Source organism: Fusarium keratoplasticum, chromosome 4, assembly GCF_025433545.1.
Source record: "Fusarium keratoplasticum isolate Fu6.1 chromosome 4, whole genome shotgun sequence".
NCBI classification, from domain to species: Eukaryota; Fungi; Ascomycota; class Sordariomycetes; order Hypocreales; family Nectriaceae; genus Fusarium; species Fusarium keratoplasticum.
Window position 1 is genome coordinate 2,532,502 of NC_070532.1, and position 16,482 is coordinate 2,548,983.

General features: G+C 54.7%; 1 protein-coding gene across 1 annotated transcript; it reads right to left on the reverse strand.

The window, feature by feature from the left end:
* Positions 1-6,083: 6,083 nt before the first annotated feature.
* On the reverse strand, positions 6,084-7,330 carry NCS57_00586800 (uncharacterized protein; the record flags this gene model as incomplete). The annotated part of the gene is made up of 4 exons (XM_053055776.1): positions 6,084-6,211; positions 6,263-6,705; positions 6,771-6,975; positions 7,051-7,330. 4 exons carry the CDS (start codon positions 7,328-7,330, stop codon positions 6,084-6,086), a joined length of 1,056 nt encoding a protein of 351 aa, XP_052914731.1.
* Between the last annotated feature and the right edge of the window lie 9,152 nt (positions 7,331-16,482).

Sequence of the window (16,482 nt, forward strand, 5' to 3'; positions counted from 1 at the left end):
TCAGTTGATGATCCTCCTCTCTTCTTGTCAAGTCATGTGGAACACACGAACGAACCATTCAACGTTTCCCATCCCTCGGCAGTCGACGCCCGGACCCGCGGGGGGACCTCTCTCTCATCCCGGGGGGACTTTTGAGTGTCTTGTTCACCGTGAAAGGCGGGCGGCAAGGTCCGGCAGATGGGATGGGAGGTGAGCTTGACCGCATTGGATGGAAGAAGGAGGGTGAACTTTTCTTTGCTTGACTCAGGGGATGGAGGGAGCGGGAAGCTTACTGACCCGTTGTCGGTCAGAGGGTTTACTACGCGCCATGACACGCGAGAGACCGACTGTGAATGTGTGTGTGTGGTTGGGCACACACGTCGAGTGAGGGGGAAGAGGTGATGAGAGGCGCTGGGTGATCGACGGCCGTGGAGACTGACTCGGGGGGGGGCTTCGCCTCGCGCCGCCCGGCTGAAGTCAACGCCTTGGATCCAAGCCCAGAAGAGGTAATCGTTGCCTCTGTTCGGTTCGAAGGCGCTTTGCACGTGGGCGGACCTTTTCGTCCCTGGCTCGGGATGCTACATACACAGTTTTTCATTTACTCGTGATGATGATGATGGTGGTGAGCGTCCCCTCCTTCGCCCTCCAATAGTGTAGATGTGACGATGATGCAGAATGCGGACGCAGCAAGGGATATCCTCGTCTAGTTTACTACTTCCTTGGTTGAGAATAAAGGATTGGGAGCTGGGCATAGAGTGTAAACTCCACCTTTTCCAGCTCTCGTGACTTGTCGTACCTCTCTCTGTCTTTCTGATCTCTTGGGGGAAGCGAAGCAGCTGGCTGCATTCGGGAAGAGGTGTGTGTGAGGAGGAAGAAGAGGACTGGTTGGTTAGCTGCAGGGGGGGCTGAGGCTCATCGAGATGCCGTTGCCGTTGAGAGAGAGGGGGGAGTGATTCAGCTTGCAGGAAGGGAAGAAAAAAGCCATGATTTCATAGCTTCAATCCGTTTTGGAAGCTATTGCTCCTTGGGAAAAGCTATTCCGGATCACACCTTACAGTAGCTTGAACAGCCAACTCAGGCGTAGGTTGCGGAAGTGGCTTCCGGAGCGATAGAGAGAGCCTAGAGAGCTGAAGTAAGGCCAAGGCGGTGGTATTCCATTCGTTTTGACTCTGTCGTCTGCAAAGTTGCTTCTGCAAGAGGCCCTGCCCCTGCCTGGCTAACGCCCTCTGCGGCCGCAACAGCTGTCATCCCGTCTTGCACGAGGCTTTAGCGCTTGAATGGATCGGGGTAAGCTATCGAAGTTTTCCGTTTCCCATCTTCGAAGCAGAAGAGGAGGAGGTAGCTATACGTCACAGCTATGAGAAAGCTTGCAACTGTGCCTAGGTACCCCGCTCAGAAAGAAAGGAAGCTGCCCTATCTCTTTTTAGGCCAGTCTGCAAGGTGGAGAAGAATCAGGACCAACGGCAGATGGAAGCGTCACTATTCACAAGGCGCGGCCGGGGAAGAAGAGTGTGGGAGGGTGACGATTGGAAGGCAGAGGGTCAGGTGTCGTGATACTGTAACTCCTCCCTATCGAGATTCGAGCGGGGGGAGAATCAAGATGGCATTCTTGACAAATGCCATGAAGATGAAAAAAAGGAACAAGAGTCAAAGAGAAAGTGTGTGTGCTTGAGTGAAAAGGCTATGTATGCACGCGGTTGGAAAGGGCTGATGGCAAAAGGTGGCAGTCAAGCCACCAACGGAAAAAGAAAGCAAAGCAAAAGTAGCGAACAGGAAGAGAATCCCCATCATCGTGTTATCGTTTCTTCTGGAGACTTGTTTTTTGAGGCTTGCTAGCTCAGATGGCGAGGCGCCTAGTTAGCGGCATCGAGGGGAATGTTGGAGCATGTACGTATACAGTATCACAGTGTTTGAGAAGGAATTGCCGAAAACAAAACAAGATTCCCCTAGTATGTAGTTTCGAGGGAAATGGAATGAATAAGTCAGAGTGGCAAAGGTATGTAAGAGTCTCGTGGTTGATGGCCATGTATGGATAGATGCCCAATTGCTAGGTATGCTGTACCTTGGACTCGGTGTAGAAGCTGGGGACTGTACGTCAGGCAGGGTAGGATTCAAGGGCGGAGTCTCCGCATCATGCCAGGTTCTTGTTTGTTGAGCGATAAAGGAATTGAATTGCCGAGATATGGAAGAGAAAAGAAAACTTGATTTTGGGATTGATTTCGTGATGCCATCACCAAAAACATGCACCTCTGATACTGAGATGGATCATGACCACCACCATCAACGGCATCACCAGAGTCAAAATGTAGCTGCCTAGCCTAGCCGGAAAAGCGAGGAGAGCCCCTCTCCCCTCGACGGAAAACAAGTCAAGGCTACGGTACCCATGGCTAGTCTCGTCCTAGTTACAGCCCATGTCCCGGCACAAGAGGGAAAAAAGAGACTAAATAGATTAAACCCGCCCCTCAAGTGCCAGGTACTTTTAAAGACACACCTCCCCTCCATCTTCCCCACATCCGTAACGAATCGACAGACACGAAAATGACGACGGTTTTTTTTTCTTCTCTGCTCGGCCGGGTCTTGAGGAGGGACGGAGCCGGGGACCCTGGGCCGCCCAGCCTCTGACGTCACGGGGCATTGTCCAACGGTTTTCTTGAAGGTGAAGCTTCTAATGCTAACTGTAGACGGTGTAGACGGGCCAAACAAGCAGATTAGATCCATTAAAGACACGAGTCAAGTGTCTGTTCGGCATTTGCTGTAGAGTATCTCTCCTGTCACTGTACTATTACTGTTGTTAAATGCAAGTGAAGCATCACCAAACAGACTCACTATCAGACGGTTGATACCAAAATCAAGTTTAAAGCCTTGTCCCATGCAGCAGCAGCAGCACCACCACCACCGCCATTCTCTTTTGTGACCGATTGATTAATCTCTCTCCTTTCTCCACGTCGTAAACCAAACCTTGGCACCTCGCACACACCCCCCGGGCGCAACTTTTCTGACTTTCCTACTAAGCAGGACCCTGATCGGCGCCCGATTTAATTCTCAAACGCGGACGGGGGGAGGCGAATTTCTCCGTCGACGTCATACTCCACGGGACTCCGTCATTGTCGTCGTTTTGAGTCTGTACGGAATCCTTCCAATTGGTATGACTTTACTCAGACGAGGCTGGGGGGGACCCTCGATAATCAGCCACGTCTGCATCAGCTGAGATCGTCAAGGGGACATTGGAGGGGATCTGGGTTTCTTTTTCGCCTTTGAAGGTATTCGCATCTTTGCCATCATCACGAGTACTGTACTCGAAGTAACCCCTTGGCGGGGCATCAAGAACCTGGTAAAACCGCCATTACGGCGCCGGATCTCTTACGTTCCGTCTTCCCAGACGCCTCACATGTCAGCCAGGCCGCGGCGGGCAGCGGGCGGGACGAAGCTGTCACATTGTTACAAGTCATGTCATCCATTCAATATCGGGCAGGAAGAAAAAGTGACATCCTTTCATCCCCGCCATTTCCATTTATCCAATATTGCTCCAGGACTGTAGCTCCTTGTCGCGTCCCTTTTGCCACTGGACGAGCTGCCCTACGTGGACGGCGGAGCTGGAGGGGTTTTTTGACCGTGGAGAGGGGTTTTTCCCACTCTGCAGCAGATGCAGGCCATGAGGGCGGTATGAATGCAGCTGAAAAAGTAGGCGAGATGGAGCATGTATGTAAAACATCACCTACGGACCATCTGCTCTCAACGGTGCTCCATACTCGATATGCTTCCTCAGATCTCTCTCCCGCGAACTCAACGGTCAGAAAATCACTGATCCCAGTCACTGTGGCGTTTTTTCTCTCACTCACGCCCGGTCGGCCTGAAGATCGGGCTTGACCAAGAAGGGGGGAACTGCAGCAAGGACGTGCGGGAAGGGGAGCAAGGGGTAGGGGAGCAGAAGCGGAATCGGAGCGCGCTCATTTTTCTTTTGCTTTTTCTCCACCTCTTGCTTGATGAGCGGTAAGGAATGGCCTTGCAGGAAGGAGAAAGTGAAAAGAGATGAGATGAGATTGGATGATATGAGATGCGAAACCAAACCAAACGGTAGTGCAGACAATACGTGACCAAAAGGAAGGGAGGCAGAGTCAAGTTTTTGCCAATACCGACTTGCATCCAACGCATCAAATGCCATGAAATCCAATCTCAAATTATTCCAAATACGACTCTCACACACTCTCTCTCTCCCCCAAGTCTCAAAACACTCAGTCGGGTCTCCCGAAGCACAACACCATTCAATCCCCATCTTTCATCTCCGTCAAGGATCCCCTCCCACTTTGAATCCCTCCTCCCGGTAAATTCAACCATTCGACTCACCGTAGTACAAGGGCTTCATCTCATCAATCAATCGTGAAAACAACGCTCATCATCCCCACCCCACAAAGCTTGTCCTGTCTTGACAACGCCCCCCGACGAGATGGCGATGCCTCTTGCGGCAGGGATTGTCAAGCTCTGAAACGCCGGACCCTTCCCATCCCGGGTCGTGATCGACCCTGCCATGTCCCGAGCTGGTCCAATTCAACGCCCCCTAGATATTTTGTCTTGGGGGCGTGTGATTGATTGCTGAGTGTCCTGTGCTGCGATTGCTCCACGCCAAACAGAACAGACACTCAAGACAGCTCGAAATAGGGGCACCTATCGCATGAGATTATCGTATTCATCCATCCATTCATTCTGTATCTCTGTCTTATCGCACCACCAGATACCAACAGCAACACACAGCACTCTAATTAACACCTCCCCTAGCTCTTCGGCAACGCCGCCTCTCGTCTACTGCTGCAGGGCGTCAAGAAAGGGCATCCTGCGGCTATTCGCTGGGCGCCTGTCTTGAAAGGATGGAGGGGAGGGGAGGGGGGCTTTCACGATTGCGATACAGGAGGGGGTGCGGAAACGGCCCAGCCGCCTTCGCGCTTATTTCCTGTGCGCCCCCCCCTTTGCAGCGCAGCCTAGGGCAGCCCATCTCATCCCATCCCAACCCTCTCATCGTATGTCGAGTCAGGGCCACTCCGAGAGATCGTCGCTCTATCCAGAATATGGGAATTCTCAAATTGCCATGTCGGTGGGGGCAAGTGACATGACCTCCATCCTGTCAGACGACCTTCTAGTCGTTCCATTAAGGGGCATGGACACAGGCTCACTCAATGATTCTATTCACACTCAACAAGTGTCGCTCAAGTCAATCTCATTTGTGTTCGTTCAACGCTGTCAACTCGCTCTCTATAGACTATGCCCCTCTCATCAATAATCAACCTTGCTTTGTCGTTGCCCGGTCTTCTGATCGCCATCTTCTCTGCCCTGCATGCCCTTGGAGCTCTTGGATGCATCTGCCATCTACGGGGCAGAATCAAAGCTGTGTGCCGTCTCAACCGGGTATATCATGACCGTAACAGTAGAAACTAATAGTACAATCCATCATCGTCTCCCCCAATCAACCATAACACATCTTGTAAAAATAGTGCCCGGATCCCGCGTTTCTCGAGGATCCGGCAAAAGCGATCGCTTTGAAGTATAACACAAGGCTTCCGTTGGTGTGCCGTGCCCACAAGCAACAAAAAAACAAGACCAGAAACTCTCAAGAGACCTCAACAAGGGCCGACTCCAGGAACGCCGTGTGGAAGGGTATCGGTAGGTCGGTCCACCACTCCGCCTAATCCCATCCCAATGTCCCAAATACCCAGATAAAAAATCCCGAGGATGGGGACTTGACCTCGAAAGCAGCCCCATGCACCGAAAAGCGATCGACTCGAATCGTATACACCGCCGTTGTCCGCCGCCCCCTCGCGTCCGACCCATGGATCCCACTCTTCCCCCCCAAGCCTTTTGTGACCCATTTCTCTATGCCGCGCTAAGCCGTCATTGTAATGTAATATTTGCAGGTGTTGTTGGTAAAAATCAGAGCAATTAAATATCAGTAATTCTGGTCGATTCGACTGTCGTCGCTTCGCCATTCGTCAGGACCCGACGCGGGCTGCACTCGTTCGTGTGACCGAAGGAAGGCAGAAAAAAAGGTTGGAACCTCGAGTCGTCGCAAGCTCGCGTGGGTTCAAAGTAAAACGTAGTCATGAAATGTCATCGAATCAGTCCGAGTGGTGATCCTCAGAGCCGGCCTCAGAGCGAGCGTCGCCCCGATGAACCTTGCGGTGTCGGCGGAGGTTAGACACGACTGAAAAGTGTCGGCCGCAGCCCTCGACTTCGCATGCAAAGGCTATTCAATGTTAGTAAATTTGCGCTTTCCAAACACACCATGAATACATACGCTTCTCGCCTGTGTGGCTGTACATGTGAGTCTGCAGAGAGCTGGGTCGCGTGAATCGCTTGTCGCAGACCTTGCACTTGTGCTTCTTCTGAGTGCTCGACGAGACCTTGGAGCTGAACTGGCCCATCATGGACTGGGGAGCGGGAGGAATCTGAGAGGCCATGAGGCCCTGGGGCCGGGGCAGCGTCCTCGAGTTCACCGACTCAATATCAGAGCCTGCGGTAGAGTAATCTGACACCGAGTCGCCATAGTACGAGCTAAAGTTGCCACTGGAGGAGATGGAGGAACTGGTAGAGTGGGTAGAGGGGAATCCATAGGAATCAACGGAGGAACGATCACTTCGGGCCCCATAGATGTTTCGAGGGGTCTCCTGGCTCATGGCCAGCATGCCATGGCTGGCATCGAGAGCGTCGGCAAAACTCCTCCGTTCATCCTGGATACTTCTGCCCAAGTTGTTAGTACGTGGTTCATGGGCCGTCTCAGGTCGCTTGCCCTTGGGGTCACTTACTGCTGAGAGAACCTCCTGGCATGGTCGTTGTCAGGAGCAAGCCCAAAGGGCGGCGGTCGCACGGGAGCTGGGGCATAACCCATAGTCTCGTAAGGGGCAGCCGACGTGGGCGCGAATTGGCCGCTCACAGGTGAGGCGGATGTTGTGTAAGTCGGGTCACCATATGCGGCAGACGTTGTTTGCATGCGGTTGAGGGTGAGGAGATCTGAGTTGGATGAGTGAGCATACTGTTGGTGAGAGCCGCCATATATCGACGGAAGTCGTAACATGTCCGGCATACCTGCAGAGGTGCTCGCAACTGGCATTGAGTTACCGTAGGATGCCATTGATGATGCGCTGCTGGTGCTCGCGCGGCTGTGCTGGTGAGGCTTGCCGGCCATCATGTTGGGGTTGAGAGGCTGCTGGCTGCCGACAAAGAGACCACCACCAGCAGGAGGAGGCTGAGGGGGCGACGACGACGACCATGGATTCGAGAAAGCAGGAGGTTGTGCCGGGGCTGAATAGTCGAAATTCAACGAAGGGCCGAACCGCTGCTGAGTAGTGTCGAGCGTCATGGTCATGTTGGTTTGCTAACAGGACTGTGTATGTGTATAGTGGTGTTTGGAGACCGTATCAACATAGATCGGTGCGAGGTTTGGTTTTGGGTAGGAAAAAAAGGTTTGTTGATCAGATGCGGGATCCCGACTAGAAGAAAAGCCAAGTCGGTGACACAGATCAGAGACAAGAAGATCCCGTCAAGGTTGGAGATGTTATGGGGAGTTCAGTCGGGGCCAAGGTGGGATCAGCGAAGTCTTAAGTGTCTGGGTGGTGTGAATTGACGTGCGTCAATCTGCCTCTGGAAACGGGCTTGGGCTGCGGGAGAACAGTGGAGATCCCCCGTCTCTCAGAAAGAAAAAAGGTGTGACGACTCCGGTCTAAGTGATCGGCAGGCCGGACGTCCTTTCGCAATGGCTGAGGCGACAGGGTTGGTGCGATGAGGTAGGGTCGTAGGACCAAGTAACAGACCAGGGGGGTTGTGGGCTGCATAAGATGATGGCCTCTAATCCACAAGTCAAGTTGACAGCCCACGGCACCCAGATAGCGTCCGCGGTGCCAGACGGCGCAGAGATCAGCGAGGTATCGAGGTGCCTTGGTCAGAAATCCTGGAAAGGGCCCCTCAGGGTCGTCAAAGCCCGGCCAAGATGTTGAGCGAGGTGATGTAGTTGTGAGACGTCGTCTTGCGAGTTGGGGTAGATTCCTTCGACGTGATTTGCACGCTCTCTAGAACATAATTGATCGAGTTTCGTTCTGTCCGAGCGACGAGGGCAACGGTTTATACGTTTAATCCCCCCGGGGGAATCGCTGACCAGCAGAATGTCGACCGCGAGCGACCTCTGCCAATCTGAAAGGGGGTGCAAGATGGCAGACGGGGCATGATTACGGGGTACGCTGGGTCACAACGTGCAGGGAGGGGTGTGGCAGCAGCAGCTTCAGAGGGCAGCAAGACACCAGAGACCAGAGCAGACAGAGTTGGAGGAGGTGGGTAAGGCTAAGGACGGCAGTTTGCAAAGGGACCCCCGCCCCCCCAAGCTCAAAGGCCCACGAACGAACGCCACTGATGTGGAGGGTCTCAGATGGGTTGCAAAGGACGCCGGGGACGTACCGGGCTGGGAGTTGAGGTGGACGGCGGACAAGGCGGGATTATGCAGGGTCTGGTCAAGCAGAATGAATGGGAGGGCTTGCCAGAGTCGTCTGGTAGCGTGCCTGCGGATGACTTGTTGCGACGCGGGCGGCAGGTGGGAATCGAGGGTCCCCCAAGCCACTCAACGGCAGCATCGAGGGATCCGCCGGGGCTTGTTTAGCGTTGAGAATTTGGCAATGAGCTTCTTTGCTCCAGCGGGCTTGGTTGGTGGGCGTCGTCGAGTCGTGCACTGGGGGTCATGGGGAAGAGATCAAGGATCCCACGTCAACAAGCAACGCCAAGGGAGACCGGGCTGTGTGGGAGAGGAGCCAGGACGTACCGGATACCTCGACGACAGCCAAAGGCTTCCCGGGAGGCGTCGGCCACAGGGCGCCCCTGTCGCGGAAGGGTGTCTACCCATGAGAGCCCTGACGTAAGGTACGTCAAGAGACAGCACCAGGGCGAGTGTGTGTGGAACTCAGAAACGAGACAAGAAACACTGGGAACGCAAGACGGTGAAGGAATTGAAACAGCCTTTGGAGACGGCGCTAGGGGGGGCCAGCAAGAGGCATGCCCACGGCCCATCAGAGGGCGCGAGTGGAGGGCGACAAAGGGGGCATTGACATCAGTCGTCCAGGGTGGCCCAGCATGGCAACCGACTGACGTTGTGGCCCCTCTCCAAGATGCCGCGGCGTCTCTCACAGGGCCCATAGCAGGCAAGGCCGGGCAAGGCCACACGAACCTCAAAACCCTGAGAACCTTTGGCATCTCCGTCATCGTGCTCCAGAGTCGGGGTGGGACAGCGTCAGAGAAGCAGGGCACCATGCCTGAGGTGGTGTTGCAGTGATGCCATATCGCGCGCCGCGAGTCGGCTTTGCTTCCTTGAAAGCCTCTCTCTGTGTAGTTCCCCTCTTTTGTCGCCTTTCCCCGTGCTTCGCCTGCACTGCACTGCACCGCGCACCTAGGTAGCTGCTGTAACTGGCCCTCCGTCGCGGCTCTTGGACCCTCGTGGGGGACAGTAGAGCTCTGGCGACGGTTACATACATGGTGCTCTCTGCTCATGGGGTAGCATCCGACGAGTGCGGATAATGCAATGAATGACCGACCCAATGCTGGACCATGCCGTAGCGTCAATACCAATCCAGCACATGCTAGTGGTGGTTGAAGCCGTTCTGCCTGCCGGACCTTTTGCTCGCGTATTCCGACAGTGTCCAGGGGCAGTTCAACAGACTGTGCGGCCGGCCTTGGGATAGGGTCTTTTTTGTTTTGTTGACGGCAGTTTAGTTACTGCGCTGTACCCAATCTTTTTTTGGACGCTGGCGCTGGCGCTGGCGCTTGAGGATGCTGGATTGAACGCTGTGAGATGGCTGTTTTGGCGTGCTTGGCTTCGCCCTGTGCTCGATTTCGCCCCATCGTGGGACCTTTCGCTAGCGCGACGCCGCCTCCACTTCGGGGAACGGCTTCTGAGATCCAAAATGCCCCTTTGGGGAGGGGCGTGCTGGGGTTAGGGTGGTCGTGTGTGTGCAAGTGTGAGTGTGAGTGAGTGCGTGTGTGCGTGCTGTTGGTGTGTTTTGTTTTGTGTGTGAGCACAGAAACGAATTGGGATATGTCGGCGTTTAGAAGCCAGTCTACCCATGAGCTCCGCACTGTACTTGACTGTATTCGACAGCACATTTCAACGGCACTTGGACTCTTCCCCTCTGTTCTTGCCATCTTTCGCACTGTACGGGGAGCCCCAAACCCTCCACGTGCGTGTAGGTAGGTACAGAAGTCAAGCAGAGAGGTTGTCCCTTCCCATCTAATTCATTGCGATACAGTACACGTTCCTTCAATTCCTCTCCATCCTCAGTCACATTCATCCTCATCACCGCAACTGGATTCATGCGTGTGAAATGCTCCCTCTGCATGACAGCTACTGCTCATGCTACTGCATCTCTACCCTTTTCGACCTTCCTTTTCCCTTGCCTCGTCGACGCCTGAGGCCCCAATGCATCACAGGTGTCCGCTTGGCCCGCCCGTTCGCTGACCCGATGATGGGAGTGGCGCCCAAGCTAGACATGGGTTCCCGCTGTCGCAGCCAGTTGAAGACGGAGCACACCCTCCTCTTCACCTCGATCCGCCACGGGAATAAGGATCTGTTGCCTCAGGCCGCAAAGCTGATGCGACCCGGCATGGGAAACCCAAAAGGCCACCACCAGGAAAGTCCAGCATGGGACATGGGATATGGGGGCGGCGACATGGGGCGGCGGCACCAACTACAGCACCCGAGCCAGTCACCACAGACCGCCCCCGAGTTTTCGACACCGGCCAATTCACTCCATCCGAGCCTTGACACGTAGTCTGCCCACTCAATCTTGATCATTCACTCGCCTCTCCTATGTCGGCCGGATGCTAGCCTCCAAAGGTGTGCGAGCCTTGCGGCGGCGCTTTTACCTTTGAGAGCAACTAGCTCGCGGGGGGTAGCTCGAGTTGCGCCCTCCTGTTCGAAGAAGAATGGAACGTGGTAATGGAAGACACAAGCTAACACTTGGCTCATCAATGGCCAGCAAGGGCTTTGCTACCTACAGCCTCTCAACCCAGGATCGACTATACTTGCAATCTGCCGCTCATCATCACGCGTTCAACGCCACCTAGAGCGGCCCGAATTCGAAGCAGAGGCGCCAGCATCGACTATTCACGACCGCGACCCTGACTGAGTTTCAAGGTTGCCCTTTTCACACGTTCTGACGACATTAGGCTCGCAAGGTGCCACCGATAGTGGAAGCCAGCACACCAAAACGAACACCATGTTCCCCGTTCTGGGTTTACACTTTCTTACCACACCACCTTGGCCGGCGAAGACGTCAGGAGCAAGTTCTTTCGAAGACGTCTCCACGTTTCCTGTCTGCAATTGTCTCTTGACCCCGTTGTGGCAAGTTGCCAGTGCCTGATACGGATTCCGGCCGAGCCTGGAAGAAGTTTTGCGCTTATTCCGATTTCTTTGGTGGCATGGACCAAGTTGCCCGACTAATCCCGATTCGAGAGTCGGAGGCCGAAAAGGGATGCGTGAAACACGCACCTGCAAGGGACCCCGGAAGCCTTTTGATTGTGGTTATCTCTTAGATCTCGCTCGATCATCAAGACACCCGGCATTCGAATCTATACCTTAGCAGCGATGCCGAAGCTATCGCTGCCCAGCGCTACTCTTATGGCGTCGATCCGGCTTTTGAACGCACGAAATGGGGCACCGCGGTATAGAGAATGAGTCTCCTAGGTAGATTGGCTTACTTGGAGCTGTACAGTGCCAAGCTCCAGTCAATAACTCGCAAAACAGCGGTGCTTTACGTAACCCTACTCAACCTTCAACACTTCCAAGTCAAGCTTGGTGTCTTCTCCTAGTCTGCTTGGACAAGATACCCGAGATTGACGATGTGTCGATCACGACATGTTACCGGCAGATGCAGGCAGACCGCATGAACATGCGCAATATCGCAAGCATGCAATGAGGTTGCATGCCCGAAGTCTTCTAGAAGCTGGGTATGTCCGAAGAACAGCTCCTGTCAAGAGAGAGGCCTGGTTGACCAAACGAGTCACGGAGCTTTCAAAAACTCTCATCTCTCTTGGAAAATTGAAAGGATCACATGTATGGGCGAGGTGGGTTCGGCAGGCAGATTGACAGGGCTATAAGGCCAGTCAGAGCACGACTTCAGGACATGGGTGTGTCTCAGAATCGACCAGCATTCCCCAGCCCGCCTCAACATGCCCCAGGACACCAAAGGCGACGAGTGCAACCTCAACGGCAGAGACCCGAACCTGCCTGTCTCTTGTCTTCCTTGACTAGGCTTTCTTTTTCATTGGACTTTGTTTCATTGAGCCTCATCTCGCCTTCAAGATTAGCATGTGGGTTTTGAAGAAATTACAGCGAAAGAAGAGCCGGAGGCGCAGGTTTGAGCTTGTTCTCATCGTTTCTGGGATGTTTCCCCAGAGTTCACCAGCTGGTGATGCGATTACGCCCCAGGTGCTACGCCGTGATGGATGCTTGAGTCGAGCTACTCGAGATGAACTCCTCGGATTGGCCTTAACATGCTTGACAGGTCAATTCGATGCAAGTCATCCGACAGGCTTCGGGGCTCCCGAAGAACAACACCTGATACAAGGCGCCCTGCACTCACACGGGACGACCGCAATATTCAGGAGAAGCTGCTCAACCTCACCAGAAGGAACACATTGGCACATTGGCACGACTCATACCAGAGCCCTATCAGTCACGGCTGCAGTTTACCATTGGCCACCGCCAGTCAAGACCTTTTGGACAGGAAAACAGTTGACTGCTCACACCACCAACCCGGTCAGATTCAGATCGTCACTACGCAGCCGCATTCAGATACACGGTCACGTTGAAATGAGATTGAGACACCCTTGACATGCGATCTGTTGCTCCCGGTCACAAGAGCCGTTGGAAACGAACCTGACGCTAAAACATAGGAAAAGACCGGCCATGATGAGCGATGCCGGCGCTTTCTGCCCCCCAGGTTCTTACGTGTAGATCCTACTGTGTTGGTTCAGTATCGACCCGTCGCACTGGTGAAGGATCCGACAGCACAGAAGCTCAGTCCACAGAACACGTGCTACAAAGTCCAAGATGGTGATGATCTTCACGATTCACGTTGTGCGAACCGTTCTGCTGGGTAAGAACTGCGATAGACGTCTGTCTAAGCAAAATAATATGGATCGCATAGGATGGGTTGAGTGTGATCAAGACCCTCAACTTCCCCAGCATTTTCTCGCGCCTACGAGCTCTTGATACGGGTGCCAAGACCAAGCCCCGGTCTTTCCTATCTCGCATCAATTTAACCTGCTTTTACAATGATCTATCTGTTGGAGAAAAAGGCTGGCATGCCCGATTGTGCGGTGCCCGCCGCAGGCTCGCAACAAGCACCCTTGCCTGCCCCCGAAAAAGAGGGGGACGAATGACGTCAAGGCAAAAGGGACGGAAGTGAGAGTCAGGCACAATCGGGAAGAGAGACGGTCTGCACGGAGGACACAATCTCAGCCCAACTTTCGCCTCCGGGGCCTCTCGGCCGGTGCGTACGGAGTAAAAGCACGCCAGTCGCCGTGGCGGGCAAGTACCTACAGCAATGGTTACACCGGACACCAAGGCGGGGCCTGCGGGAGCCGGTGCATGTTTGGCGTGCAACTAGCAGCCGGGAGGCAGAAAAGCCGACGCCACGGGGAGAAGGAACCTTAGCATAACTCGGCGACGGTGCACAAGGCAAGGCACAGAAGCCGATGAGAGCTCTTGAATGAGGGACGCACGGGGTACTGGAGTCAAAAGTTGGCGGGTACTGTAAGGCGAGTGGAGCATTCAACCAAGAGATATGGATGGAGATGACAGTGAGCGTTTTTGGTATCCCGATGGCGGGTCATCGGACAGGTCCCTGAAGACCCGGTTGGGCTTGTTACAGTACCCCGTTCGTCTGAGCCAGGGACTCGCTCACTCATTCATGTTGGCCCTGCTGACGCGGCAATTGGGGGCACTGCTCAACTACGGTTCACAAAACTAGACGGCGAGAGAGGTCGGTGCGCAGTATGGTGCCGGCTGGCTCAAGGAGTTGTTGAGGCCATGGCCAGTCGGGTGTCTGTCCGCCAGGCATTTGCCATCGGAAGTTCCCCTTACCGAACCTTGCTGTACGGTACTGTACCTCGCGAACGGGCGAGCGACATGACATGTCCCATAGCCACGGCAAAGGGGTTCCAAGAGCTCGGGTTCAAGGCTTTGCGAGGACGGGGTGCGACAGAGGCGAGGCGAGGCGAGTCAAGGATGCGGTGCAAAAGATCATCAGGGGAGTCAACAGAAAGGCAAAGCCAAGCGCCCAGCAAGGTGACTTGGAGATTAGGCCGAACAAGAAATGTTTCGCCGAGGCAGCAGAAATCACCAAAGAGCTCTAGCATGTTTGTCGGCAATCGTTGCATCGAGCAGGCGGTATGGATGGGATGGGACGGGATGGGAAACGGTTGTTTAGTGGCTGTCTGTTGACAAGACGAAAAAAGCAAGCATGCTGCCGGCAGAGGCATGGTTGCGCAGGGCGATCGAGGCTTACAGGGCGCCATCTGAACAGGGACAGCGGGCAGGCAGGCAGGCGGACAGGCGAGAGAGGACCCTGAAGCGCTGAACCCGAGTTGGGCTGACCGATTCCCGTCAGGGACTAGGTCTAGGGGTTGAGGCCAAGGACAGGAGCTTGAGGGTAGGGTTCATATGGTGCGCTCTGGGTTTGCAGGTCACAAACCGAGGCCCTCCGGTGAACCGGAGCAGCTCGGAGAGCGCTCTTGTTGGAGTTGGACATTGGGGTGGCGCCTCTCTCTGTCTCCTCCGCCTCCCCCCATTCGGTACTTGACCTGATCCCTGCGCGCTTCCCGCTCGTCTCGCCTGGCTGTTGTGCTGTCTCAGATGTGAAGGCGCGCTACCGACTCAGTGCCGAAGGGGGGGGCTCCACTGCTGCCCCCATTGTCTACCCCGGCGGTCTTGACGAGAAGAGAAGGAGATTCATCAGTCATTTGGGACTGTCAGCGCAGCGAGCAAGCAGCCGATCGTGGAGCACGCACTGGGTCGCTGGGTCACTTGGTCATGAGCCAGTCAGGCAGGCAGAATTCCGTCATTGTCTCGAGTCGTGCGAACCGCAATCTGCGCTCACAATGTCACGTCACGTTGAAAGTCGTCTACTTCAAGGTTGCACATGCTAAGAGGCCCAGGGGGGTCTTGTCAAGGCGTTGCTTGTCGTCGAAACTAAGAAGACGTGGCTTGACGGGCGCGTCAATTGATCCGCGATGTCGCCGAGACATGCAAAACGCTCTGCTGCTCTCTAGCTTTCCCGGAACGCCTTGTTCCAATTTCGTCCTGTTGTCGACTCGATATGGGATTCCAGTGATTCCCATCCCTGTCTGGGCAACTAGGAAGAGTAATTACTCTATTTCGCCTGCACCGCGCCCTGCCACCATTGCCAGCCAACCAACCTACCTGTGGATGCCAATGCCAATCAAAATCCGGGGTTGTATTTGCTTCATTGCAAGGCTGTATATCGATCGGCCAACTTCCTGCTTGACGCGGAATCTTCCGCCTCAAGATGAGATGAACTGAACTGAACTGCGCACACACTTATTGGCGTTTCCGTGGGACGTAAGCTCCCATCCCAGAGCGCCGGGTCACGACAGAGATGCTGGGTCTCACGGATGATGCCGTGGCGGCGTTGGATCGATAAGGAGAGTCTCCTCTCGTCCTCAGAGTTCTTTGTCCGTCTGTGATGCTGCTGTTGGCCCTACCATCACCGGTGCGGTGCAGCGCAGCGCGCAGTACCACCTACATCCGTCCTTGCACCGCTCGACCGGCGCGTCGAGAGGGGGGCAGGCTTTGCGTCATGGAGCATCAAGGTTGGTGTTTACTCGTCACTCCTGGAATCCTGGCTGTGTTGGCTGGCAAGCGTTCCTCGCCCATGGGGATGGGGGTGGGCGCTGTTTTCACCAAACCTTTGGCCAGGAATGTCTGCAGCGTCATTGATCGACCAGGCTAGAGGAGAGGATCCAAGGCTATGCTGTGTTGTGTTGTCATGTTTTACAGTATTCTTTCTCCTTGCGCCTCGTATATTCTCAGCATCGACGTCGTCTATCGCTTATCAGTGTGTAACCATTGCATCACAAGCAACGTCAATCAAGCCTGTGCCTTGCTCGGGTTGCCGCGGGAGAAGCCATGAATGGTCCCGAGTTTGTTTTCTCGTCCCAAACCAAAGCCGTCACAGCACGCAGTAGCCCAGTGTATAGACTACAGTATATGCGGCTACTCTCCGCGCTTTGCATCGCGCGAAACCAGCGCTTCTTGGCAGCATCGCGATGCCGCCCACTGCCATCGTTTGTCGCAAGACTCCCATCGCCTTGACGTCGCCGCGGGCACGTAGCCGTCGTCACTGTCTAAGAGAAACGCCGAGACATGACGGTGTCTGAGATGGCAAGGCAGGCAGGGAGAGACACAGCACAACACAAACGTACCGCACCGCACCGCACCTCACAGAGCCTCGAGGCTTC